General features: G+C 47.5%; 11 protein-coding genes across 11 annotated transcripts; 6 read left to right on the top strand and 5 right to left on the bottom strand.

Annotated features, from left to right (window-relative positions):
• Positions 1-252: 252 nt before the first annotated feature.
• Positions 253-1396, bottom strand: N7469_003367 (40S ribosomal protein eS6; the record flags this gene model as incomplete). Its single annotated transcript, XM_056642287.1, has 5 exons — positions 253-349; positions 425-842; positions 931-951; positions 1072-1144; positions 1292-1396. 5 exons carry the CDS (start codon positions 1394-1396, stop codon positions 253-255), a joined length of 714 nt encoding a protein of 237 aa, XP_056501699.1.
• Positions 1397-2659: 1263 nt separating this feature from the next.
• Positions 2660-3967, top strand: N7469_003366 (uncharacterized protein; the record flags this gene model as incomplete). Its single annotated transcript, XM_056642286.1, has 3 exons — positions 2660-2890; positions 2996-3747; positions 3868-3967. 3 exons carry the CDS (start codon positions 2660-2662, stop codon positions 3965-3967), a joined length of 1083 nt encoding a protein of 360 aa, XP_056501698.1.
• Positions 3968-5855: 1888 nt separating this feature from the next.
• On the top strand, positions 5856-8138 carry N7469_003365 (putative HMG box transcriptional regulator; the record flags this gene model as incomplete). The annotated part of the gene is made up of 3 exons (XM_056642285.1): positions 5856-6294; positions 6450-6595; positions 6651-8138. The coding sequence occupies 3 exons, from the start codon at positions 5856-5858 to the stop codon at positions 8136-8138; spliced, it is 2073 nt and encodes a 690-aa protein (XP_056501697.1).
• A 432-nt stretch (positions 8139-8570) lies between these two features.
• Positions 8571-9752, bottom strand: N7469_003364 (uncharacterized protein; the record flags this gene model as incomplete). The annotated part of the gene is made up of 4 exons (XM_056642284.1): positions 8571-8755; positions 8816-9060; positions 9164-9574; positions 9697-9752. 4 exons carry the CDS (start codon positions 9750-9752, stop codon positions 8571-8573), a joined length of 897 nt encoding a protein of 298 aa, XP_056501696.1.
• A 450-nt stretch (positions 9753-10202) lies between these two features.
• N7469_003363 (uncharacterized protein) lies at positions 10203-11617 on the top strand (the record flags this gene model as incomplete). The annotated part of the gene is made up of 4 exons (XM_056642283.1): positions 10203-10241; positions 10323-10424; positions 10474-10617; positions 10685-11617. 4 exons carry the CDS (start codon positions 10203-10205, stop codon positions 11615-11617), a joined length of 1218 nt encoding a protein of 405 aa, XP_056501695.1.
• A 243-nt stretch (positions 11618-11860) lies between these two features.
• N7469_003362 (SDR family NAD(P)-dependent oxidoreductase) lies at positions 11861-12800 on the bottom strand (the record flags this gene model as incomplete). The annotated part of the gene is made up of 2 exons (XM_056642282.1): positions 11861-12687; positions 12737-12800. The coding sequence occupies 2 exons, from the start codon at positions 12798-12800 to the stop codon at positions 11861-11863; spliced, it is 891 nt and encodes a 296-aa protein (XP_056501694.1).
• Positions 12801-13717: 917 nt separating this feature from the next.
• On the top strand, positions 13718-14821 carry N7469_003361 (uncharacterized protein; the record flags this gene model as incomplete). Its single annotated transcript, XM_056642281.1, has 1 exon — positions 13718-14821. One exon carries the CDS (start codon positions 13718-13720, stop codon positions 14819-14821), a length of 1104 nt encoding a protein of 367 aa, XP_056501693.1.
• A 60-nt stretch (positions 14822-14881) lies between these two features.
• N7469_003360 (uncharacterized protein) lies at positions 14882-17646 on the top strand (the record flags this gene model as incomplete). Its single annotated transcript, XM_056642280.1, has 2 exons — positions 14882-16604; positions 16658-17646. 2 exons carry the CDS (start codon positions 14882-14884, stop codon positions 17644-17646), a joined length of 2712 nt encoding a protein of 903 aa, XP_056501692.1.
• Positions 17647-17964: 318 nt separating this feature from the next.
• N7469_003359 (ribosylnicotinamide kinase) lies at positions 17965-19048 on the top strand (the record flags this gene model as incomplete). Its single annotated transcript, XM_056642279.1, has 2 exons — positions 17965-18149; positions 18232-19048. 2 exons carry the CDS (start codon positions 17965-17967, stop codon positions 19046-19048), a joined length of 1002 nt encoding a protein of 333 aa, XP_056501691.1.
• Positions 19049-19296: 248 nt separating this feature from the next.
• N7469_003358 (uncharacterized protein) lies at positions 19297-21742 on the bottom strand (the record flags this gene model as incomplete). Its single annotated transcript, XM_056642278.1, has 2 exons — positions 19297-21594; positions 21647-21742. The coding sequence occupies 2 exons, from the start codon at positions 21740-21742 to the stop codon at positions 19297-19299; spliced, it is 2394 nt and encodes a 797-aa protein (XP_056501690.1).
• A 599-nt stretch (positions 21743-22341) lies between these two features.
• vosA lies at positions 22342-24369 on the bottom strand (the record flags this gene model as incomplete). Its single annotated transcript, XM_056642277.1, has 8 exons — positions 22342-22617; positions 22698-22823; positions 22893-23220; positions 23287-23395; positions 23450-23496; positions 23569-23653; positions 23712-23857; positions 23990-24369. The coding sequence occupies 8 exons, from the start codon at positions 24367-24369 to the stop codon at positions 22342-22344; spliced, it is 1497 nt and encodes a 498-aa protein (XP_056501689.1).
• Positions 24370-26781: the final 2412 nt, after the last annotated feature.

Below are 26781 nucleotides of genomic sequence, written 5' to 3'. Positions count from 1 at the left end.
TCTGTTTTTTTTTTAATGATGAAAACCCTTTTTTGAGATTCTTCAGTATCAGACATAAAACTTTCTCCTCGTGATCCGACCCGGGAAAACATGACTGTTTCATTCCTCTTCTTTTTTTGTTCAAGAAAAAGTGCAAGTTCCCGTTCCAAAAAAAACCGTTTCCCCGGAAAACGGGAGAATTCCCTCCATTATTGACCGCCCCGGTATATCAACCCCGCAGAAATGAAATCATGACATCGCGGATGATGAGATTTACTTCCGCATGGAAGAAGCGCGACGCTTGCGGAGCTCATCACGCTTGGCCTTCTCCTCGTGGACACGGTTGGCCAGGAGCTTGGCGTAGTCGTTACTAATAAATTGTTAGTTTCCCGTTCGAATGACACGAGGGATCATCAAGGTCATTGATGTTTGACTGGGGACTTACGCAGCCTCACGGGCAGCCTCAGCGCGGCGGCGCTTGATGGCAATGGCGTGGCGCTTGCGCTGCAGGCGCTGGGGAGTAACCAGACGCTGGATCTTGGGGGCCTTGGTGTACTCGGGCTTGCCCTCCTTGGTGACGGTGCGGCGAATGACGAACTTGCGGACATCATCCTTCTTGTCGAGGCCGAAGAAACGGCGGATCTTGGTGGCACGCTTGGGGCCGAGACGCTTGGGGACGACGGTGTCGGTGAGACCGGGGAGCTCGCCCTCACCCTGCTTGACGATGCTCAGGGCGAGAACAGCAAGGTCCTGACCGGTGATGGCACCACGGACGGACTTGCGCTTGCGCTCACCGGTGCGGCGGGGGCGGTAGCAGCTGTGACCGTCGGCGAGGAGCAGACGGGTACGGGTGGGAAGGAGAACTGTAAACGATGTTATATGAGTATGGCTGGAATTTTTGACGGTGGCCCATTTTCGTTGTGTGGACCTGAGTGTTGATTCAAAACGTACCACCCTGCTTCATGGGGAAACCTGTGAGGAATTGTCAGCATTTCTGAAAATCCAGACTCCAATGATATTATTTCCAGTCTCTCTCCCTCTATCTTTTCTTCTCAAAGAGAGACCAATGTGTGTGTGTGTGGGATGACATACCCTGCTTGTCGTTACCACCGGTAATCTTGAAGAGGTAACCCTTGAACTCATCACCGAGCGCGTCACCGGCAACCTAATCCACCGTCAGCAGTTGTTCTGCATTGCATAATTCGTGTGTGAGATGTGTGAGATGTGTAGGGTGTTCGTCGATTGTGGCTGGATATGTGTATATGTATGGGTATGGGTATGGGTGTATAGGTGTTTGGATGGGATTGCTGACTTCGGTGCCCATGCGCTTCTCCATGAAGGGACGGAGCTTGCGCTCATCGTCGATCTCGATGATCTTCTGCGACCCATTGGCCGGGTAGGAGATGTTGAGCTTCATCTTGACGAGGTTGCGCGGTCAAGACGGTAGCGCGGAAGTTGTCGACGGTTGAATTTGAAGGGTTCCTTCGTGTGGATTTTTCGAGTTCCCAAAGATTTGCTAGCGAGTGTGTGATGACTCAGCCCACGCTAGCCGAGTTGGTGGTAACCCTGTCACATGACTTTTTGACCCAGTTCACCGCCTTTTTTCACCGCTCTATTTGGCTGATCTAACCAGTTTCGACGTCAACGTTCAACCTGCACTTTTTCTATCTCGTGGAATAATTGAATGCAACGAGTCAATTTCATTTTTACTTACTTGCAATTGCCAACTTACTGATTCTAGCTGTGATACTCAGACTATCCATACATTTTTCAGCCCCAACCTTATCCTCCATTCGACCAGAGAGCCCCCGTCCTGTCCGATGTCTTGGCATCGCCCCCACGTATTCGTGAATGGGTGGAATGACGAGCGACTAACACTGTGCCCGTACTTAGGTTGGGCTGAGGTATGAGCAAATTGACAGATTGGCAGATAACTATGGATGATATACAGACTCATATTATCATGATGCACCGGACTATTCCCCTGATCGTGCAACCCTGATTGAACCCCTGATACTATATACTTCTCGTTTAGATACGAGCTGCAGTGCAACTGGGCGCACGCGAGGCTTTTCCCCGTTGGGCCTCCCCCGCCACGCGGCATCCTTACATACCAGCATGAATTCTATATTCATATTCTATATTCATCTTATATCTACCATTTATTCCAACTATCAACTTAATTTATATCTATTTAATTGCTAATTTCCTCCAATCTGTAATCTGTCCTCAAAATCTTACTGGGGGCCAGTCAGCTAGTGTCCTCCGCACTCTTCTGACCCGCTGGGGCCGCTGGATTTTCCGATCCTCCCGGTGGAGATTTTTGATTCTCCTTCTCCTGAGCTCAGTATTTGTTCTTTACTTTTACCACTTCGACCACTTCCCTTCTATCTTTGCCATCTGAACATCAAGTCCCTCGTTTCGTCCCTCTTGGTGGAGTGGATCACCGGCCTTTCAGTGGCGACATTCTCTCGTCCCGACGAGCCGCGTCGTAACCGCTGAAACCCGAACACCTTGCTATCCGCCAACCTCATTGCCTGTCGACTACCACTGTCCCTCGCTCCTTTCCATCTCTGACGATTCGCCGGCGGATCTTCAGTATATACAAACCGGCAGTTCTCGAGTGCGCACATATTTCTACTTTCTTACTTTCTGTGTCAGATTTGAGCGGGTCTTCATCATGCGCATGTTCAATCGATTCTACGGCCTCTGCGCCGTCGCTGTCTGTACTATTTTGTATACGACTTGGTTTTTGTCTGGGAGGAGATTCAGCGATGCTGTTCCGCTAGCCGGCAAGTTCCAGACCTCTAAGGAATTCGATCGTCGATTGGTTATTTTCGGCGACTCTTGGAGTGATAGTGAGACCGAAGAGGAACAGGGGAAGGTTTGGACGGATCACCTTTGCGAAATGGTATGTTTCACTCACCAATTACCCCATAAACGAAAGATATGAGACAAAAGGAGGCGAGCAGTGTCTCGGGAATATGTCTTGCAGCATCAAACTCACACACTGTAGTCTTCATGCCACCAAGAGAACCTTGCACAGACGGCCCGATCCGCCGGCGAGTCCAAGGAGTCTGGTGCCGTCGTCGATAACGAGGAATTGAGCCTGTTCGGCCGCCTGACTCAGACCCAAGTGCCTGATTTCAAGGGTCAACTCGATGAATGGCTGACGGCCGAGACCGCGGTCATGGAGAGTCTCTCCGAGGAGAAGCGTCTTGAACGACAGCAGCGCACCATCTTCGTCATTTCGTTCGGAATTTGGGACATCTGGAGCTTGAAGGATATTGATTACCAGACAGCTGCTGGGTCTATCGATCGTCGTATCAAAAAGTTGACTGAGCAATTGACCAGATTGGATGAACAATTCAAGGCTTGGGGATCCACAGAGTTACAAATTATCATGACTCAAACCATGGATGTGACTTTTCTCCCGGCCTTCACAGCATCGGGCGGAAATGAGTTTAAGGATGCCGTAAGCATTTTAACGGAGTGGAACAGTAAGTTGAAGTCTGCGGCTACAGAATGGAAAGATGGAAAGGCCCAATGGCTCTACATGTTCGATACGAATGCCTTTGTGCTCGATCGGATTCGAGACTGGCAGCTTTTTGCCTCGGGGATTGAGGAGGAGAGCGGCATGGGCAAGAATGAAGAGCCTGGGTGGGAGAACGTCAGCGACCCGTGTGTCTCTAATGAGAGTGGATTCCGGGTCATGATGTCAAAGAAGGAGAAGATACGGTGCCAACACCCAGAGAAGTATCTGTTCTGGTAAGTGGATAATACATGGCGCTGTTCCTGTTCCTGTTTCTATCCCGTCCTCCCAACACCCACCAGTTTGCATCCATGGTCCGATTGATCGACATTGTTACTGACTTTTTTTGTCTCCAGGGATGAGATGCATTTGGGCTCCTCTGCTCACAAATTGATGGGCGCTGCCGTCTACAAGGAGACGAAGGAATATCTAGATTCGCCCCCTACCACCAACTGAGCCAGCGGCCATCCGACGGGGTGTTGCAGCTTAGACATTGTCATGATTCAATTTCAGTTCAGCATTTGTACAAATCTATTCCCTTCTTCGTTTCTTGATTTCCTGTGCGTCTCCGAGACAAACGAGCTAGGATTACCTGATGCGGCAGCGATGGAGTGAGGTGGTACTTTTTGTAGGGCAGTAAGTAATTGGGTATCGATGGTAGCACCGATCGGACCCACTAAAGATCGAGTCGTACCTGTTGTTTAAACAGATGTCTTGAGGTCATCTTGTTCAATAGTCGATAGTCCCTAGGCTTGTCTGGAATAGTGGGTAAGAAAAAAGAAAGAAGTTGACCAGGTACATGTACAGGCAGGGGTGTGGCGGGAGCAAACCACGAATCTTTGAGTCTAGGGCTGATATTTAGGGGGGTCTCGACCATTGACTTATCTGGCAGAACGATAAATCACAAAATCAGGAGTAGGCACCAAGACAATCAAATGTTTCAAGAAATTTTCCTGCTAGCAAGGATCTACTACATACATATCCTAGTGTGTGTACTATGTAAATGTTGGCATGCGAGAACGTGTGCATACTATGTATGTATAAAAAACCTGCAATTAGATTTTTCGGTAGTCCTCTATGCATGCTCCTGATTCAAAGACAAATCAGACTGTCGGGATATTACTCTAATACGTGGAGTAAATTCTACATCATCCACTTTCCTCCCCGTCATCAATGGTGCCCCTGATCGGAGTGACATTGTTCGAGTTACAGTGGAGTGCCGATCGGCATGAGATCATCGGGTCGATAGCAAGCAACACCCTACAAGAGAGACATGTCCATGGACATGTAGACGCTGGCCCTAACATGTCTATTAGGGTTAGCACCAATCAGGTACAACTAGTTTGTTAGTCGTGATTCTCTTCCCCGAATTGGATTTCTTTTTTGATCTCCTTTTTCCACTAGTGTAGCTGCGGTTTGCGATTTCTTTGTTCCGGGGAACCGGTCTCGGTGCAGCCGCCGGCCGCCGGCCAATGACAGTTCGGCCCGAGCAAAGAGAAGGCTGCTCGTCGCCGCATCCGGTGTCAAAGAAACAATGATCTCGTTTGCTCGATGATACTGTTTGGTCTAGTTTGTTCCAAGGTTTGCAAGGGTCGGTCCGATGGCGCTGTTCCTGGTTGGGAGTGAGAGGGAAAAAAAAGTCTATAGCCGTGGGGCTGGTAGTAGTATAGTATAGTATACTATGGAGCATCGTGTTAATACATTTCCATGCGACCTCTGCTCTCGTACAATTCCATAGATCGTTGCGACTTAGGGCTGAACTATGGTACTATCTATGATACTAGGGGAGAACTAAACTGCCTGATATGACCCCGTCAATCCTGCCCTGGCTCAATTGGTATATCTTACATTGTCAAAGCCCACCACCGACAGGGATTCCTGCATCTAAGGCAAAGAACCTCTGATTTGTGCACCTTTCTTTGTCTTGCATTGAGTCCGATTGACTAGAGCTGTCCAAAAGTGCTAACCTCTTTTCCTGATTCTCGGCTACTTCCTATTTTTGCTCCACCGACTCTCCCAACACAAGCGCGATATAGAGTGATTTCCCTTTGTCTTGTTTCTCGCAGCTTGTCCCCTCAACCTCCACCATCTCACCTATCTTATTTCATCCCTTTGATCCCTCTTTGGAACCATCTATACTTTCCCTTCCTTTTTTCTACCAACCCTCCAATCCCTTTCCCTTCCCCTTCCCTTGTGCTCGTCTAAGCTATTGCGAACAAAGAACCGGCCGGAAATCACCGTCATCCCGTTTTCTTCGCGAATCTCTTTCTTCTTTTCCTTGCTTTGCCACCCATTCTTTCTTCTTTTTTTTGCGTCGCCTTTCTTTTGTTCTCTCTATAGATAAATGTCTTACGATCGAGTGCTGCCCGCCCCGATTGCTGTGCGCCATGATGCTTCTGGCTCGAATCTTCTTCACAGCAATCCGTTCGAGCACAAGATCATGAATGATCTGCCTATATCTCATGGTGTCCTTCCACACCGACCAGATCCTCTAGGTGCAGCCTGCAGGTATCCTGAATATCGCCCCAATGCCGTACCGCAGATTCACCAGCAAATGGCTATGTATCATGGAAAGTCCGAGCCCTATACTCCGCCTATCGACAGGCCACCAGCTATAGACATCCACCAGCGACAACAATCCATTTCAACAGCACCACTTCCCTTGCGAGAGCACTCACCGACATCATCAGGCAGCTCTAGCCCTGTTAAATCGGGAAAAGAAGAATATGCCAGTCAGTGGTGCCTCTGTAAGCCGGATCCGAAGATTCCCCGGCCTCGTAATGGTGAGTCGATGATATCCGCGCCGATGTTGAATGAGCATGGCAAGTCCATTTCTTTCATTTGATGATGTACTCGGAGGAACTCGGGGTCTGAAATGTTTGCTTTTATTGGACCCAGGCTGACCAGTAGCAACTGTTTTGTTTTTTCATTTCTACAGCTTTCATTCTATATCGTCAACATCATCAAGCTGCTGTCGTGGCACATAATCCTGGATTAGCGAATCCTGAAATCTCTAAAATTATTGGAATGCAATGGAGAGTCCTCACAGAAGGTGAGAAGAATAAGTGGAGGGCCTTGGCAGAGGTATGTAGGAATATATTTCTCTTTCTTCGGGATATTTTTACTCACACCTCACTAGGAAGAGAAAGCTCGCCATGCTCAACAGTATCCAACTTACCGCTACCAGCCGAAGAGAGCTGGCCGTGATGGAAACGCTCGTCTTCCAGGATCGGGCATCAGTCATAATCCATCCGGAGGCTCAACATGTAACAATTGCGGCGGAAGAATTATGAATGCACCTTGTTCCCCAATGACTCCATTCACACCAACCGGACAACGATCATCAAGCATGTCAGCCGGACCTCCAGGGCGAAATGTGACCACAACCATGACGGCTCGAAGCTCACATGCCGCTGAAAAGGAGCTTCAGCCGATCAGAATCGACCAGCCTGACCATCGAGCACGACCAAGGAAGTTTCAAGAAACCGGCGACCAATATCCTGATATGAAGCGCCGTCGTGTCTCCCATGCATCAATAAAATCTGATCTTCCTATCCACCGAAACCGAAGTCCCGAATCTGCCTCACCATATGCGATGTCCCCTCTTCCGTACAGTGCTCATCCGGATGTTGCACAGCAACAAAGACAAGTCCTTCCTTCAATTAGCCGCCCGTTCAATGGCTCTCCATCAATGACTGGACAAGCCGGCCAAGAGTCAAGCCTCAAACTCGCACCTCTTAAAACCTCAACTCCTGTTATGGCTCCTCTCACCCCATTCTCTCAAGACAGTTGCAATATATCCGTCGAGGCAACAGTTATGACAATCCCCTACCTGAACAAAATCAAAGTGCTGGCAAAGATATCTCCACCTCTCCAACCAGCCCTTCGTCAAGCCCCCATCATGCGCGGGCCTGTCATTTCCATCGATGGCCAAGATCAGACCCTCGTTCACTCCGCCATGGCATACTTGGAACGTATGTTTAAGAAAGAAGCCAAATATCACGTCCGAATATTTCAAGGACCCAACATCAAAGAGCCAAATGGCGAATCATCCTCAGACCCAACAGTCGAATACCTCGACACCATCTCATCTTGGCACCGAGTCTCAGATGAAGTCAAAGATTTTGTCCGCACACTCAACACAGATTGCAACACTGACGCCAGTCACAAAGTACGAGAAGATTGCTCCGCAAGCCCAAAAACCCTGATTCCCAAAACATCCAATCTACAGATAAATTCTCCCCAAACGAGTGATGCCGATTCAGAACACTCGGCAAGCACAAACACCTCGCTCACGGCACTCCCCCTAGCCCTCGTGCCTCGGTACCAATTAACCACGGCCGATGCATTTGCATGCTCGATCCCAATTAGGGATTCGTATACCTCCCTTGATCACTGGCAGTGGATGGCGAGTCTGTGGCGGACGTGTGTTGGTCCTGATATCACAGTATATATAAGGGAGTGCAGCAGGGAAGAATTGGAGCGGTTTGGGGGGAATGCGGTTGAGATGCGATTACAGGATGCGAGGACGATTGTTATTCGGAAAGTTGTAGGTTCGCCTGGACTTTTGGAAGAGAAAGCGTTGAAGAGGGTTGGGTTTGAGATTGAAGACTTTCTTACGCAGTAGTTATCTTCATTCTCTTTTCCTCTCTTTTAGTTCTCATTTCGATTCTTCAAGTCCCCGTGACGGACAATCATACGATGGTGAATGTCAGTTTTTTCTTTTATCTATTATTTTTATTTCTCGATCTAGCTTTTTGGCACTGGCGTTGGTTGGCTTGGTCGGATAGCGTTGGATTATTTCCTTGGCTGGATAGCTAAGTTTTATAAATTGTAATTATTTCAATGGATGACAATTGTATGGGGATTACTGAAATAAATTCAAATAATTTTCAATTGAAGATTCGCCCTCAAATACTAACTATAAGAATTAAGTATGCTCGAGCTCCAAGTATGGCTCCATTAAGTGTTTGGATATCTTAGAAATTCGGAAACTAATGTACCTATGATCGTCCTGGAAGTCTACTAATATAATTTCAAACTATGTTCGTACACGAATCTAGCCATTTACAACAACTCCACCATTTGGGTGAAGAGATTGTCCAGAAATGAAGCTGCTATCCTGACTCGCCAGGAAAACAAAACACGTAGCAATCTCACTAGGTTGACCTGGGCGACCCATCGGACTAGTAAATTGCTCCATGGCAGATGTGTTCATCGTAGCGGGGATCAAGGGTGTCCATACTGAATGTTGTAAGCAAATGATCAACACCTCACTTGGTGAATGTGATTATAATTACTTACCAGGTCCTGGGCATACAGCATTGACCCGAATGCCATTTTTGATTTGTTGGTTGGACAGGCCTCTGGTGAATGAGATGAGCGCGCCTTTGGTTGAAGTATAATCGAGTAGATCTGGACGCCCAATGTAGGCGTTTATCGAGGCACAATTTATAATGGTTGATCCATTTCTAAGATGAGGTAGTGTGTATTTTGAGAGATAGTAGACGGAATGAATGTTAGAGGCGAATGTGTCCTCCCATTGGTCTCTGTGTCATCGTCAATAAATTGCGAAAGCATGTGGATGGCGATGAAAAAAAGGAGAGAAGGGGAAAAAATGAGGGAAAAAAAGAATTTCACGGCGTTACTAACTCTTCCAGATCCTGGATATCCTCAATCATGTTCTGAGTTCCGGCATTGTTGACTAGAATGTCGATACCACCCATACATTCCAGAGCTCTATCCACGACTTTTTTGCAGTTCTCCTTGACACGTAGGTCAAGTGCAATGGTATGACACTTTTGACCTAGTTCTTCTACACGTCTGACGGTCTCTTTTGCGTCTGATTCCTCCTCTGGCAGATAGGTGATCAAGCTGGAGGCACCTTCCATGGCATAGAGGATGGCGATAGCTCGGCCGATGCCAGAGTCACCTCCAGTGATGATTGCCCTCTTATCCTTCAATTTTCCAGCTGCTTTATATGTCTGGTACCCATTATCCTCGGTTGGGAGCTGTGTCGATGTAGGCTTTGGATTCTCCAGTTCAGACTGCAGGCCAGGTTTGCTGTGGTGTTGAATCGGGGCCCGATGACCTGATTGAAATTTTAGTCAGGTAAAAAAAAAAAATAAAATAAAATAAAAAAAAAAAATAAAATTTCGCAGGGAGCAATTATTTTTGTGACATACCTTGCTCGAACTGAGAGCTGGGCCCCCCGTGCTAGACGTTCAGTTTCTTGTTGCATTTTGCAAGTTGTTAAAAGGGTACCAAGTGAAGATGTTAGACCTTCATCTCTCCGGGCAGCATTCGTTGTCAAACATTATATATGATAGTAGGCATGGAAGTTCTTCCGTCGTCATGACGTCGAGCAACCAAGAAACAAGAGATTACAGTAGATTGTAATACCAAGACCCGTATCATTGGCGATTTCCTGTTGCATCTGGAGAAAGAAATAGAGTGGCCAATCAGAGAGACGATCATTGCCCCGAAACAGGAATGGATTCATGCCCCCAGAAACCTGATTTGCGGAGTTGAGATGACGGAGACCGAAGGTAATACATTAAATCGACCTTTTTAATTGTTATCTTGGTCTAATTTCTGGTGTTCATGTTCTCGTGAGAATTTGCTCTGCATTAATCAGTACACGATTCTCTACCTAGCACATTTCTTGCCACAGTCATTAGCTTCCTTCACCATGGCCGCCAGTGTTTTACAACTCAAATGCGAATGCAAGGTATTTCCATTATATTATCGATATATACCTATATATATATAGGTATATATAGATATTGTATATTAACAAGTTGCCATCTAGAACGACCCATGGGGCAAAAAAGGCAGTGAATCTCTAGCTGGTCGATTATGGTCGCAGATTCCTGGCTCAGGCCCATTGGATGATTCGGAGTCTTATTCAGAGGTATATCTTTCGGAGCATTCTGCTTAAGAGCTTTTTCTAATCTGACTAGATGTGGATGGGAACGTATCCATCTGTGCCATCTCGACTTCTCTCCACCGATGAACTCCTGTCGGACCATCTGAAAAGAAACCCGGATTTGCTTGGAAAAGCATCCATTCAGCGATATTCAACACATCTGCCATTTCTTCCAAAGGTAAATAATAAATTAAAATAGACGACTTGTTCAATACTAGAAATTGGATCTAAGCAAATACCTCTAGGTGCTGTCTTTCGCCAAGGCTCTGCCTCTACAGATGCATCCGGACAAGAAACTAGCTGAACAGCTTCATGCGCAAGATCCTATCAAATTTGGAGATGCCAATCACAAGCCCGAGATTGCTGTTGCATTGACTCGATTTGAACTATTTGTCGGATTTAAACCCACGTCTGACTTAGCAGAGATTTTCGCGCTGCAGCCTCTCCAGTCCATTCTACCGAAGTCCGACAAGATCGATGCACCATTCTTACGACAAGCTTGTCGGGCTCTATTGATGCTTTCCCCGGAGGAAGTATCTGATACAATCTCGCAGATAATGAAGCTTCCTCAATCTGATTTTGGAAAGCACGCGTATATCCCAGGACTATTGGACAGGCTTAGCAAGCAATATTCAGAGACTGATAATGGCTGCCTTGTCGCTGTTCTATGCATGAATTTCATGACATTAGAGCCAGGCGAGGCTGTCTGTGTTCCAGCCGATAGTATCCACGCTTGGTTATCGGGTGACATTCTTGAATGCATGGCGCGGTCCGATAATGTGTTAAACACAGGATTCTGTCCGCGTGCCGAGAGGGACAACATCGATCTCTTTACGCAGGCACTTACATTTCAACCTCAAAGTACCGAGGCCGCCATTCTTCCAGCTCATCCCAGCTTGCTTGGCTTGAACAAGAGGACGGTCAAATATGCACCTCCGTTCAGCGAATTCAATGTTTTGGGCGTGAGCCTGTCCGGCTCACAGACGGAAACCCATGCGGAGTTGCAAAGCCCCAGTATCCTGGTTGTCACGCAGGGTTCTGGAAAGATGAAGGTACATGGAGAGAATATCTCTTACGATCTGAAAGAAGGAAGTGTCTTCTTTGCTGGTCAAAAGGCAAAACTGCAATTCTCTACTGATAAAGAGTTATCGTTATATAGAGCTTATGCGACGTCCTGAACTGATCCGACAAAGGATTGTCTCCAGAATGTAATTTCCAAACATTAGAAGCGTGGGGGTATACTTTAAGAAAATAAAATACAACGAAATATTTGAAAAATTACAATTCACAAGATGTATGGTAAAAAGAAGTTCAATTTAGTGAGATATACACATTTTAACGCATAGACATACACAAATATTTAGCCAAAGTGAAGATAAAAATGCGAATATTTATTTTTTGATGAGATAGAAACGATCTATCTACAAAGAACCAGCTGTGAGGACATAGCCACCATCCACTGCCACTGTCTGACCATTCAAATATTGATTGGTAGCAGCGAAAAGAACGGTACTCGCCATATCTTCATCCTTGCCAGGTCTTCCGGCTGCAGTCTTTCCCTCATATTTCTCCTTTGGGATAAAGCTCTTCTGTTTTTCATCGCTTTCGCCTGTAGTCATTTCACTTGGGAAAACACCAGGAGCAATATTGTTTACTCTGATACGCAACTTCGAGGTCATCACCTCGTGTGCCAGCATCTTGGTTAGATGAATAGCAGCAGCCTTGGAAGCATTGTACGCAAAATGATGCTGGGATACCTTCACGATGCCCGAAATCGAGGTGATGTTAATGATCGTACTGGACCAGCCATGCTCCTGCTCCGAACCTTTCTGAAGCAATGGTAGGAAAGCGGACGTGACGAAGAAGACTTGCGTAACATTCGTACGAAATGTATCATCCCACGCAGCGATATCGCCTGATTCGTCCTCGAAAAGGGATTTCCGCAGCTCATGCGGATCTTCCTGCTCTGTGTTTTGGCTTCCGGTAGAGATACCGGCATTATTGATCAGAATGGAGAGGAATTTCTCACGAGAGCTGATTTCTTTAACAAGCTTGTCGATCGACTGTTTGTCGGTGATATCGGATGTAATTGGTATAATTTGACCAGAAATGTTCTGACCGTAGAGCTCGGCGACCTTGTCGAGCTTTTCCTGTGTTCGCCCCGTGATGTATACTTTGGCACCATTCACAGCCAGCGCCTGAGCTGCCATGAGGCCAATGCCCGAGCCACCGCCGGTTATTAAAGCCACTTTATAAGATCAGTATATATTTTCCCAGATCTGAGGGAGAACTCATACCTTTATTTTTGACATTGAACAGATTCGCCAACTGGAAATTCTGATTGATTTGTTGAGGGTCCATTTTGATCTGAGGCGTGCTAAGTGAGTGTGAAGCGGTAGATCGATAATCTCTTTGGTTGCCAGGAAATTGAATTCGTGGAGCAGAGAAGAGGGCTGCTCTGCGATGCAAGATAGAAAGTCTTTGAGAGGTATTAGAATATAGTCTCTGGTGGTGATATCGTAGAGATAATGACAGGCGGGGTGGCATGGTTGATGATGAACAGATTTTATAGAAAACCCGTGGACACGAACCAGGTTAGATAATAGAGCTCACAGCAGGTAAAGCAGGTTATGAGTATTGTAATGATTTCGAAACCGGTTATACAATCCTGAAAGACATTCCAATCACTCATTGCATGTAATACTTGAAATCCTGGCAGGTAAACCCTTCTTGCTGGAACACTATATCAGGATGACGTCGATTACCGGGTGTCATATACAATATGTACTCTACAGTAACCCGGTTTCGACGGTACAGGACAATCTAGCCACATCATTGGTCTGATTCGCTATATCTACTGATATTTAAATTGATTTTGAATAAACCTAAAAAAAAGCCGAAAGAAAATTTCTTCTTTTGTTAAGAGAATGGATTTCTCAAGCTCGATCTAGAGCCCAGAACATTGTATACATTAGGTATACTTCGAGTACTGCCCCACTCCACGGCTGCAACTTGTTGAACTGTACCAGTAATACTCAACATAGACATAAGATGTACTACTGGTCGGATCGCAAAAATCCATAGAATTAATCCAAAGCTATGGCCTTTTTGTAAAATCCAAGTCAAGGCGAATAGTCTTGCCCAATAATATCCAGTAATTCGTAGAAACAAGCTGTCTGTATGCATCTACTGCCGAAAACGGGGGCGGTGTGGATCTGCCATCTTGATATTGTCTGGTTTGGCTGGCATTCTTCCTCATCATCCAACGCCAGTTCGGAATGTTTCCAGGACTGCCTACAAGGGCTGTCGATGAGAAAATCCAGCCCCTCATCGAGTCCCCTGGTACCACTCAACATGGTCCACAGCCTACGGATCATTTCTCAGGCCAAGCTTCCCCAGACTATGGGGCTCTAGCGGGCCGTACGGAGAACGAGTCGACTCTTTCATTCCAGCCGTCTGGTATGCATACAAATGGCTCCGCTAGTGTTTATTCAAAGGTTGGGACAGACTTGAACGGGGAAGGTCGCAAATCAAACACATCAATTGATATATGTCTGCCTTCAGCTGCAAAGATTAACGGCCACACTTGGGGTCCACCGATAGAAACAGAGATAGGAAAACCAGAACACCAAGCAACTGCCGATCAGTCAATCCTTACAGTTTCGGAACAAGATGGTGACTTGACTGGCACTTTCCAGAAGGCCCAAGCTCAGGATGTGGACACGCACCCTCAATTGACCACCCCTCAATCCACTAAAGCCAACGAGAATGATTTTGCTACTTTTCTTCCTCTAGGCGTGCTCAGCCAAAAAGATGCCACAGGAAGGTTTGTCGCCGAAATCGAACTTTTGGAACTTAATTTTTGGATTCGTACCCAGGAGATGAATGGCAATGTCAGGATTTATGTCGACGCGAAGCTCACCAGCCGCAACAACACTCCCAAGTCTATCAAAAAACTACGGACGGCTCTGAAGGTTTTAATGTCAAATATTGACACTTCGATAGAGTCATGGAAAGGCGAACGTAATGCAATAAGCAAGGTTTCTGATGACGAGGAAGATGAATCGCTATGGTACATCTTCAATACTCTGCAGGATCCAAATCCACGACCAGACTTGATCAAAGACAAATGGGCACAGCATGCTATGTTGGATTTGATGTCAGACGATGATTTCTCAGAGTTTGGCCTCAAGACTCAGCTCCATCCTTATCAGCGTCGGTCCGCAGCCGTAATGGTACAGCGTGAGGTACAACCGGCGCAAGTTCTTGATCCTCGTCTCCAAGTGTACCGCACTCCAACTGGTAAAGAATACTACTATGACCGAGAGGACGCATATATATCTTTGGAGAAGCCTTTGTATTCAGAGGCTTGTGGAGGTTAGTCCATTCTAACCTTCAGATCCAGTATTTAGCTCACATAATTAGGTATCCTTGCCGAGACAATGGGCTGTGGGAAAACGCTCATTTCCCTTGCCGTTATATGGGCAACCAGAGGGCATGTACCGAAAATACCAATTAAATATCTCTTGACAGAAGAAAATGATCGGACACCGGTTCGGGAAAAGACTGGCTCATTGATGGAAATGGCCGCCGCTGCTGCAGGCCGGCATTCTGCTCCATGGAAAGCCTTCTTCCAAGAGAAGGAGCTTGAAGGGTCATATCATGAGAGGTGCATCCAAGCGTGCAAGCACAATTGTGGATTCTACGAAATACCTCCTCATCAGACCAGATATCAGGGCCGACGAAGCGTGTCATACCCGCGTCCTCCATCTAAGCGCATTCGTCTCTGCACCGCTACGATAGTAATCGTCCCTAACAACTTGGTCGATCACTGGCAACATGAGATTAATCGCCATACGGCGGGTTTGAATGTTTTGCTCTTACAGCGAGGAGCTGATGTGACACCTTCTGCTGACGAGCTTCTGGGCTACGATATTGTACTATTCTCCAAGTCAAGATTCGAGAAGGAGACTGGTGAACCAGTAAATAATCGACGTGGGAAATTCGTTCCAATGAATTCACCACTCACGGAGCTTCATTGGTTGCGTGTCATTGTCGACGAAGGGCACAACGTGGCGGGGTCTGGTTCAAAAACCAATATGATACATCTTCTCGGCCAGATGCACATTGAACGCCGATGGGTCATATCAGGAACACCGTCTCCTGGACTGTACGGGGTCGAAATCAGTCTCGCGTCTCAAGAGGTAGCGACTAGTGATACTGAATCTCCGGGCGACATCACTGCCAATGCCCTACAAGGTCGAAGGAAAACTGGAAATGCAGCAGATAATGAGTTGAAAGATCTTGATCGCTTAAGGTACATGGTGACTGGATTTCTTGAGTTGCAGCCGTGGTCTAATTCAAAAGATGACGACCCAGCTGATTGGACAAAATACATGAAACCAATTGGTCCAAATGGCAAGCGTCGCAAGTCCCCAGCTATTCGCGCCACATTGCAGGGCCTCGTGGTGCGACATCGACTTGACACTTTGAACAAGGAAATTGAACTTCCGGATCTGTACAATCGAGTTGTTTATTTGGAGCCTTCTTTTCATGATCGAATCTCCATTAATCTGTTTCTCTTTGGCATCGCGGTCAACGCTATCACGTCCGAGCGGCAGGGTCCCGACTACATGTTTGATCCTAAGAATCGGAAGCATTTGAATCAAACTATAAATAACCTGCGCTCAGCGGGGTTCTGGTGGGCGGGATCAGAATTGAATCCTCGGGATTCGATTGATCATGCATTGAAGTACATGAATGCCAAAAGGAAGATCATGAAACCAGAGGATATCGATCAGTTAACCAAAGGAATGGAAATTGCTCGAATGGCCATGGACTCTAGCAGCTGGCGGGAATTCAAACAACTTCATGAGCTCGGTGTATTTCTTCAGAATTTCCCCGAGGAAAATCGTGCCCACTGGGCCTTAGATCGAGGTTCAGACACAGAGCCACTGTTAATGGGGATCACCCAGGCTCGACGGGCACAACAATTCATTACTCAGAACCTACGATTGCAAGATCCCACCCAAGGCCTGTCTGGAGCCGGTATAAAAGTTCGCGGTGAACTTGAAAGAAGAGACCAGCGTGCCCCGGCCAAGGGAGCTCCAGAGTCGGCCAACGCATCAAATTCCACAACTTCAACTGTTACTTCAGGGCAGCTCAGTCATAGCCCGAAACCTCGGAGCCACAAATCACCAAAGAAGACATTCAAACAGAATCGTACCTGCACTCTCCCCCGGATTCCCCACTCATGAAAACCAAATTTGTGGCAACATCCTCTGCAAAACTCACTTATCTCTTGGACCAGGTCCTTCGCTGGCATAAAGAAGAGAAGATAATCATCTTTTATGACAACAGCAACTCGGCCTTTTGGATCGCCGAAGGCATTGAACTACTTGGAATCGAATTTCGCATTTATGCCAGTACCCTGAAACCCGAATTACGCACCCAATATCTTGAAATATTCCGCGAATCAAATGATATTCGTGTGCTTCTGATGGATCTTCGACAGGCTTCGCATGGACTCCATATCGCCCAGGCCTCGCGTGTTTACATTACGAATCCTATCTGGCAACCGAATATCGAAAGTCAGGCAATTAAGCGGTCTCACCGCATTGGCCAAACAAGACCCGTTCATGTTGAAACGCTTGTTTTGCGGGATACGTTGGAGGATCGAATGCTTCGTCGGAGGAAAGAGATGTCTGAAGCGGAGATGCAGAATGCCGAGCGCAGTTTGTTGGATGATACGGCTATGAAGGATATCATTCAAAGAGAGCCATTCCTGCCTATGGAGGATGCGAATGGGACTCGATTTGCCGAGGCGATGTATTTGCATCAACCCACTACGTTCTTCGATCGACATCCGTTGCCGGTCCCAGATGAAAACAATGAGGGTGTCTCTGATGGAAGGCGCAACCTTATTAAACGGAGTCACCCGCCTCAGTCAGATGCGGACGAGACTGATACCGGTCCTGATGGCCCCGAGCTGATGGGAAGTCCAACTCCAAAGAGACCTCGTATTGGCTTTGCTACCAGCGTGCAGGTCATCGAGCCAGAGACTGAAGGGGAGTCTGATTCTGTCTCGAGCCCTGGGAAATCCCAACCTTCGCATTTGCATACTCAGCCTCAATCTCAACCTCAAACTTCAGTTGACCTACTCGCCCATTCTACCACACCACGGCGAAAGTCCTTATTTGGTCCATAATCGTGACCCTCTCTGCTATACCTAACAAAATGATACCCATGTATTTGAACATATAACATCTGGAGATCAAATTTCACACATATGATGTTCTCCACCATCTCTATATCCATACTTTAATTATATACTTCCCTTCCTGCACTCCACAGTCCCCACGTAACCGTTGGAGCTATTAAAGTAGCCGTGGGTACCCGGAAGTACCCGCTTACTCTTTTAGCTCCCGATAAGATAAGCCAGGCCCCGCACAAACCTCCCAACTTCAAACCTCACCTCTCCTCACCTTTGGAGCTAAGAAGGCCATTATTAAACGAGCTCGTCGAGATGGCCAATAACCCACAGGAAGGCACACCCAATACCATAATAGTGGGGATATCGGGCCCCTCATCCAGCGGTAAAACCACACTCGCTCGACTCCTCCAACGAATCTTCTCCGGCGTGAATGCATCAACGACAAAATTAAATACATTCATCATTCACGAAGATGACTTCTACTATCCAGACGATAAGTACGAACCAATCCACCTTCCCCCGGGCGTACCTCTATCAAACAGCTACTAGTACATGGCACTGATACTAACCATATATCAGAATCCCATACACAACCCTTCCCTCCGGAAAACAAATCCAAGATTGGGACACCGTAAACGCAATCGATACTTCATTACTCTCCCAATCACTCTCTTACGTCTCTGTACACGGTCACCTCCCACCCCGTCTCTCAAGCAAAGAAGATCAAAATGAAGAAGGAGACCCTCAAGTCAATGAAACCACCATCACCGAACTCCGCGACCAAGTTCGAGATCGAATCCGTTCCATTTCAGGGTCGAGAACTATTGCGTTTATGGAGGGCTTTTTACTTTATGCACCGCCTTTATCTTTATCTGGTGGGGGTACGGAGGGATATGGAGAAAATGATGGAAATAATCATCCGCTTCGTAAAGTTCAGGATCAGATTCATTTACCTCTTTTCTTACCGGCTCCTTATAGTAAAGTTAAGGTTAGAAGGGAGGGGAGAACTGGGTATGTTACTATTGGACCGGATTCGAATCAACCGAAAGACCAACCTCCGCCTGGTGAAGGGAATGTGAAGAGTAGGCCTGATGTTGAGGTTGATTTGGAGGAAGTTGGGGATGACGGGAATGAGGCGCAGAATTTCTGGGTCGATCCACCTGGTTATGTTGATGATATTGTTTGGCCTAGGTATGTTGGGGATCATTCTTGGTTGATTATTCCGGATCATCCGGTTCAGGGTGATGGAGAAGAGGATTTTATTAGGGCTGTTGGGGAGGGGGTGAATGTTAGACATGATGTTGGGCTTCAGATTGCGCCTGGTATGGGGGATGTTGGTATGGATGTTGTGCTGAGATGGGCGGTTGAGGAGATTTTGAAGTCTCTGGAGTTGTGAATGCCTGGATGGTTGAGGTTCTACTAGAATTTCGATATAGAATAGAATAAGACCGAGAGAATGTGTAATGATATGAGATTAGAATTGCTTCCACTTTGATGATGGGCTAATAAGCTATAACAGATCCGGCTGTCCAAACCATCTACGCAGACTTGAACTCGAAGAATTCCTTGAATAGACTACCTACTGCACCCGAGTAACATGCATAAAAACGCTGGACTATGTCATACAATGATCATAGAACGATACTAAAGCTCCCCCACAGGCCCTCCCCATCCCAGCAAATAATCAAGCCGGTCTCGCAAAGGTACATATCCATTACCAGACCCATTCTCTCCGTCTTTCGATCCATTGGTAACAAGTTCCTCACTTACCTCTAATTGAACATATTCAATCTCACTCTGCGCAGGAATCTCCTCTTGTTGAGGAATAATTTTCACCTTCACTTTGCATACCGCATAATCACTCTCTCCACACCATGCAGCTGGCACTTGCTTTTCCAAGCAAAGGCTCCCAAGAACACGCCAGTAGAGACGAAAGATGAAGACCACCAGCAAAATACCAAGACAAAGCTTGGCACAGCTTTTGCAGTGTCCCTGTTGCTCGTCATATTGCCTTGGGGGCTGCTGAGTGGGCTGTGCAGTGTTTTCTGAGGGGCCATAGTTCACCGTTGAACCCGTGTTTTCTACTTCGGATGAAGGAGACGCCAGTTGATCACGGCCTTTCCTCATTATAACCTCCCCGCGTAACTCATCCTCGAGCTCGTCCTCAAGCTCATAACTGCAGCCCGCCCTGATACGTGGCATCCAGATTGGTGAATCTTTGGCAAGCTTAACTTCCCAGGTGAGAGCGAATCTCTCCAGATTTGACCGGCCACATAAAACCTCCACTTTCGTCACCCCAATCCTCTCATTCGACGTCTGAAGATGAATCTCCTGGAAGATTTCCTTTTGTAGATGACAGAAAAACTCGTCATCGGGACCACCATGGACATAAATCTGGAACCCACATCTTTCAGCCCAAAAGTCCGCTTGAACCAGTTGAACGGAACATGTGGCACGATACTTGACCAGGCGGAAGGTCTCTCCTGTCTCATTCTCCTGAGTCTGCACAATGTCGGCTCGTATGGCTTGGATAATATTGAAATCTTTCAAATACCCGAAGAAATTCAAGTCACAAAGTCGAAGAGGAATGATAAGGCGATTTGATATGAGCATCTGGCCCATAAGACAGCCCTCCACAAGACTGTAACGCCGAAGATGAAGGGTGCGAAACCCCATACCATGTCCCGGTGGAACGAAAAAGAACACATAGCCATGTTCCTGCGGCGCCAGTCGCGGTAGCCCAGGAACAGCCAGTTCATACCATCCCGGTCTACCTTCCTGGAGCGGCACTGAAAGAGTGATCCTGGCTTGATAGGTGGAGGCATCAACATTGGATGAAGCTGACATATAAAATTTTCCCGCAGTGAAGTAAAGGCGTGGCTTCGTGTCGCCGCCCATGACAAGCTCAGTATCGGTGCAATCATGCGAGGATTGCACGGGGATAGCTTCTCTGGATCCCGCAGGGCTGTCGGCTGGTGACGTTATGCCCGACTCAGCAGGCAGTCCAGACAAGTCACACGGGCTTCCAATAACTGCAACAGTAGAAAGTTTCTCCATATCAGCCTGGTTCTGACCGTCTTGTGGACCACTGAATTTGGAAGGTGTGACAAGAGAGGGGATCATATCGGGACCGATCTGTCTGCGCCTCACAGCCCGACGAACCATGTTCTCTTTGCTGCGATCTCTAAACAAAGGAGGAGAATCATTCTCAAAGCGAAGAAAGTCAGTCTCAGTAGCTGGAGCAGGGCCTCTGAGCAGGGATACCTTGCTGGGAGCAGACCGAGACTTATCTTCTAGGGTCAGGCTTTTCGGACGAGGTCGAGGAATGAGACTGCGCTGACAACTTTGAGAGGCTTTTGTCGAGGGTGTTGACGGAGAAATAGGTGACTCCACGGTTCTAAAGTCACCATACCATCTCTCCGAGTCTGTTACTGAATCAGGCAATGAGGCAGCCTTTGCAGATCTTTTTCGTGGGAGAAGCGGAGTTCTCGGCAGTTCACCATCATTCTTCCTCTCAGACTGATCCTGGCTTTGCTTTTGGCTTTGAGCAGGTGAGGCATTCAGGGATAAGTCTGCACAGAAGGGGTCGGGGAGTATGTTTTCGCCCGTAAACCCATCTTGATGTAGGTTGTTGAAAACGATGATGCTTTCCGAGTTTGAATAAATCGACGGTGTTTCTGCGTCAGGCAATGAGCTAGCACTGCGTGAAACCTCCCGTTTTGGAGACTTTTTTTTGGGGGTCACAGGTGTTGGCTTTGAAGCACTGGGAGGAGAGAGTGTTGGGATAGGCGATTCGGTTGGTGCCGCTGAGGCTGCCGATGCTTTTGGGGTCGATCCATCGCTGGATTCTATCTTTGGACTGAGCGTGAATCCCTTCACACTGGAGGTACATGGGTGATGAGTGTCAAAGACCGTAAAATGGTCGCCTGGGCTGCACCAAATCTGATCGAATCGTCAGCTCCGTCGAACTAGCGCAATACACAATATAACTCACATCAACAGTTATCGTGACCTCTACATCTTGGCGAGGATCTCCTGACCAAATGCAGCAGACATCGAGATTGCTGAAGGGAATCCTTGGTGTATCCATGCTGAGATTCGCAATGATGTGAAGGAGTAGAAGTAAAGCAAACAAAGCAGGAGACAAACATTACAAGATCTACTGAAAGAGGAAGGAGCAGATCCAGATCAAAGAAAAATAAAAAAGAAAGGTGCCATCGAGACAGCCAGATTAATTGAAGGGCTGAAAAGGGAAGTCACGGGAGTATATACAGAAAAGTGAAGAAAAAAGAAGTGAGACAAGAATGAAAAAAAGGACATAATGAGACCACTTTTGATAAGAATAATCATACCAGCCTCCCTTCTACCAGCGCCGGGGGAACCAATCCAAGCCCAAACATAACCAAGCGTAACTCAAACAAAGCCATAAAGCAGATAGCCACCTCCCCGTATCCTGAGCCACCCAGTGTATAACCAAAAAAGAACCAAAAAAAAAGGAGAACGTGATATCTAACACCCCGGTCTATCCAGACAGACATGAGAAGTGGTAAGTCATAGTGTACCGCATGAAAAAAAAAAGCAAAAGTCAAGGCAAGTAGACTGCCAGTAGTCCGGAAGGGCCAAGTCAAAAAGGGATCCCGTATGAGCAATTACAGCAGCAACGCAGAGCAAAGCAAGTAGCCCAGTCTATCACCGAGGAGTGCCATTCGCAGAGCCATGTTCAAAGGCAGCAGAGCCGGCCGCGTTGCCTTCAGGGACCATCTGAGAAGGAAGGATAGGAGTAGCCGAGGGGGAGCCTCCATCATATTTGATCGATACGTTTGGCCCCGGATCAAAGTATTCTCGAGGACTCCCATTGATGCTAGGGTAGTTGCGACTCCGTTGAAGCGGGGGAAGAGTTGTAGAGGTCGGGTATGCGGACCGGGGGTATCCCTGTGCCATCATTGCTCCTGTGGAATCCGGGGACTTTGCGCATCCAGAAAAAAAAGAAAGATTTAGCCAGGATATTCCCCACACACTCACTGATTTGAAGAGGGGTGCCGTACAGGTGTCCCAGGCTGGTTCATCGCCATCAACTGTCCCACGGCGGCATTTTGGCTCGCACGGCCTTGCCCGGATGGATCGGGCATCTGTGACAATGGAGCTGACGGCGGTATCCCGGCAGCGTACATCTAAAGCGTCGAGAAAAAAGAATGGTCAGTGGACGGAATCTCGTAAATAGCAGGAAGAGGGAGAGTCACCCCATAATCTGGCATCACACTGCCTGAGTAGCCCGCCATGGGCTGCGGTTGATACGATGCTGGTTGACTGGGGTACATTGGCGCTGGTTGACCGTATGGATCTATCTGTCGAGCCATTCGACCGTCATCGTAGATGCTCTGTCGCCCGTAATCCATCGAGGTTCGATGACGCTTTACAGGCTGGTAATAGCCATAATCGGCTCTCGCCGCAGCTGTAGGATAGCCTTGGAACCCTGTTACAGGCGGAATTCCCTGGACAGACTGACGATCTGGTGACCGAGGAGGGATGGCTTGTGGGAACTCGTCCGGTCGAGGTGCCGAACGTTTCCTGGGCAATTATTAACCGGCCGTCCTCACCTAGCGGCTGAGCCAGCAAATGGATCGAACTACTTACATCATTGTCCGGGGCTCTTTGCGGATACGCAGCTTCACCCCTTGGTCTGCAAACGAACGTGAAAGAAAAGTCGATTCCATCATGCCTGGGAAGTTCTTTGGTGGTGACACTAAAGAAGATCAGCGCCTTGCGACAACTCGCGTGAACTCAAGGTAATGCTTACCTCTGAATCGGTCTGAAATGCTCGTCTTCAGATAGACGACGTTTTGCCTGTAGGCTTGCGGTGAGTTTTCTGGCATGGACGTCTTAACCCGACCGCTCAACTGAGCCCGGAGGACTTACTTGCGCATTTCGTAGAGCGTGAATTTGAGACGGAACTCGCCTTCAATCTTCACAGATAGATCCCCAAAGACAAAAAACCCTCCGTCTATCTCTGAAGTCAGCTCGTTGGCCATTTTCTGAGGTGCACTGGGGCTGCGACTTACCACTGTTGTCCACATCTTTTAAACGGTGAAGGGACGAGACCAAAGTTCCTGCCAAGGCAGTAGATGGAGCCACGGGCACTGGACGATCATCTGAAGCATCGTAGAGGCTGCAGGTCATGAAATAATAAGGACTTTGAAGGTAGTGTCTGAAAGCGCAAGGCGCGGGGAGATCAGCGACCCTTGTCCGCACACACAAAATACAAACCCACACTTCTTGGGGTTGCCGCACATCCGACGACGCACACAACAAGAAGGGTCTGGCATTGTAAATGACTTACTGGGCTAGATATGAATCCTCTTGTCGCACCCGAAGCTGCACGATCGGCGGAGGATCGATAGGTTTGCGTTCTGTCACCAGCGCATTAGCAATCGCCAAGCCAGTCTTCCTCTCACCATCCAAGGTAGTGCTCTGCCCAACACGCCGATCCAGAACCAGTCCAGGCCCAACCCCACTTGACAATGGAGGGGGTGAGCGAAGATAGGAAGAGCTGGAACGTGCGAGCAGGCAGATCAATCCGGATAGAAATGGTGAAAAGCACGAGAGAAGGAGACCGAAGTAGAGAGACGACATACCTTTCTCCTTGCCCCCAGCCACGCGCGCCCGGTCGGGCTGCTGGCGAATGGTCAGGTCAAAGTCAGAACTGTTGTTGGACAACATGGTCAGTGGGATGCCTGGACCACCGAGTAAGAGTTGCGACCAAAGTAACAGCAGGGAGTAGAGAACGGTGGAATAGAAAGTGCAGGGAGTAAGAAAAAAGTATAGCAATTGCACAATAAAAAAAAGTAGAAAAAGAAAAGAAAGGGCAAGAGAGATCCAAAAATCAAAGAAGCAAAGGCAAACAAAGAAGGTGAAGATGATAATGATAATGATAAAGAGGGAAAAAACTTCGAACAAAGAAAAAAAAAAATTTGAGGTATAATAATAATGAAGAAGATGGCGGTGATGATGATGATGATTATGACGATGATGATAGAATAGAATCAAACCACGTACCTCTGTGCTTCGCGCGAGAGAGAGGCGTCGGCGAACGTCGATGCACTCATCAAGACGGAGGAAGAGGTGGAACCAAGAGCCGGGAGATGAGCGATGACAAGCTTGAGTGAACCACGGAGGGTGATAGTAGACGGATCCTCGGAACAAGAAGAGGAGAAAGAGGAGAGGAAAAAAAAGAGGAGTAGAAAGAAATCAAAAGGTAGAAAGAGAAAGGGAAGAAGAAATCCAAGAGAAAGAGAAAGAGAGCTGTAGTGGGGGGAAGAAGTTGCTCAGGAGCGGGAAGAGCGGATTACCATGGATGAGGGTGAATGAGTGGATGATGATGGATGGAGATGGGGATGGGATGGGATGGAATGGGAATGATGGAAGTGAGTTGGGAGAGTTGACGATGGACGGAAACGGTGAAGTGGAGAGAAGTGGTGTCGTCACGTCGTAGAGTTGTGGATGGTGTGGAGATGAGAGAGTGAAGAGTAGAGTAGAGAGTAGATATGTGAAGAAGAGAAGAAGAAGAGAGGAAGTTGGAGATGAGATGGAAGATAGAAAGGTGTAGATGGGATACTGGAAAAAGAAGATCTAGATGATCTCGTACCTGCAGCAATCTGTACGGAGCCCACTGCTCGTACACTGTGAAAGTACAGAAAAGTACAGAAAATCTCAACTTGCTCGCCTCAGGCATGAACTGGTCCAAATCCGACCACAATCTCTGCCTTTTTTTTTTTTCCTCTCTCCACCTTTAAAGAGCCGATGGCGAAACAGAAAAGAGTGAGAGAGAGAAAAAAAATTAGTTTTAATAAATTCAAGCCAAACAGCTGAAGTGGAGTAAAAAAGAAGAAGAAAAAAAGAGGGAAAAAAAAAGCCCTGACTGATTGACCGTTAGACCTTCGGGGCCCAAAAAAGTGGACAAAAGGGGGGCCTTTCAGCTGGGGTCGACCACGGTTGACTCGCAAGTGGTTGACTTTGGCTTAACTGGTCGAATCCGGAATGATGCGCTCATTCAAAGCTGAAAACCGTTAACTCGACTACCGAAGTAGAAAGTAGTAGACTAGTCGACTAATGACTAGTGAACTTGACGATTAATCGGGCGCGACTAGTCACTTCCTGATCGCGGCTATGCAGGTGATGCAAAGTGGACTCGGCCCCTGGTCTCCGGCGCCTAGCATTCCAGTGTGGAGAGAGTCGAGGGGAGTATCAGTGGAGATGGACACTTCCGCGAGGTTGATGTGGGTGGGATGCTCGGAGATGATCGGTTTGGCTGTACTCTGTACTCTGTATTGAGATGTACGATCAGTCTGAAACTGAGACTGACCCGAGACCGATAGTTTGATAGTCTGATAGTTGCTGAGATATTCAAGTAATTCGGAACATACACTGGGTGACTGGATGTACTGAGTGTGTTGCTGAGAGTCTGTGCACACCCCCTTGATCCGAGATCTGCTCTGGTCAGCCGTTTAGCTTTCTCATATCGCATTTTATCTCAGGGTCTGATCCCAGCCTTGTCCACTCAATAGTCAAGGTTATGTCATTATCCCCCCTTACTCACCTCAGAACTGAACAATATACTCTCCTGTTCACTCCTCAAAGATATACTCTCAAGTCAATCTCGAATATTCAAGATGAATACCCCCGTTGATGTTTGGCGGTGGAATTGAGCTGCGATGTCGGCCCGTTTCTACCCTAGGCTATTCTTCCACGAGCCCTTTCTGATGCGATAATGAACCCGACAATGCGACAATGCACACTGCACACTGCAATGCGAATCTCGATGGAGCGCGTCCAATCAGTTCGAAGAAGATCTTTCAGGCGATAAATATCCCAATGCGATCAGTGACCTGACCTGATCTGACGCTCGATGCGACAACAGTCAATACTGCGCCGCGATCTCTAAAGAAAGAGACAATCTCGACGTCTCAAATTCCCGAGGATAACCGTGCGAAAGAAAGACTGTACCGAGTCCGCGATGCCAATAAGGAGTGTCAATGGTCAAACGAGGCATCCCAGGCCAACTTCGTACGCGTCGAAGGAGCGAAAGGAAGTGGGAATGGGAGTCGGACGAAAAGGATTGCGCCGGCGCGACAA

The sequence above is a fragment of the Penicillium citrinum genome, assembly GCF_028827155.1.
Source record: "Penicillium citrinum strain IBT 23319 chromosome Unknown utg000003l:1.0-4596430.0:1.0-4598250.0, whole genome shotgun sequence".
In the NCBI taxonomy this organism is placed as follows: domain Eukaryota; kingdom Fungi; phylum Ascomycota; class Eurotiomycetes; order Eurotiales; family Aspergillaceae; genus Penicillium; species Penicillium citrinum.
This window is presented reverse-complemented; position numbering and strand designations above follow the sequence as displayed.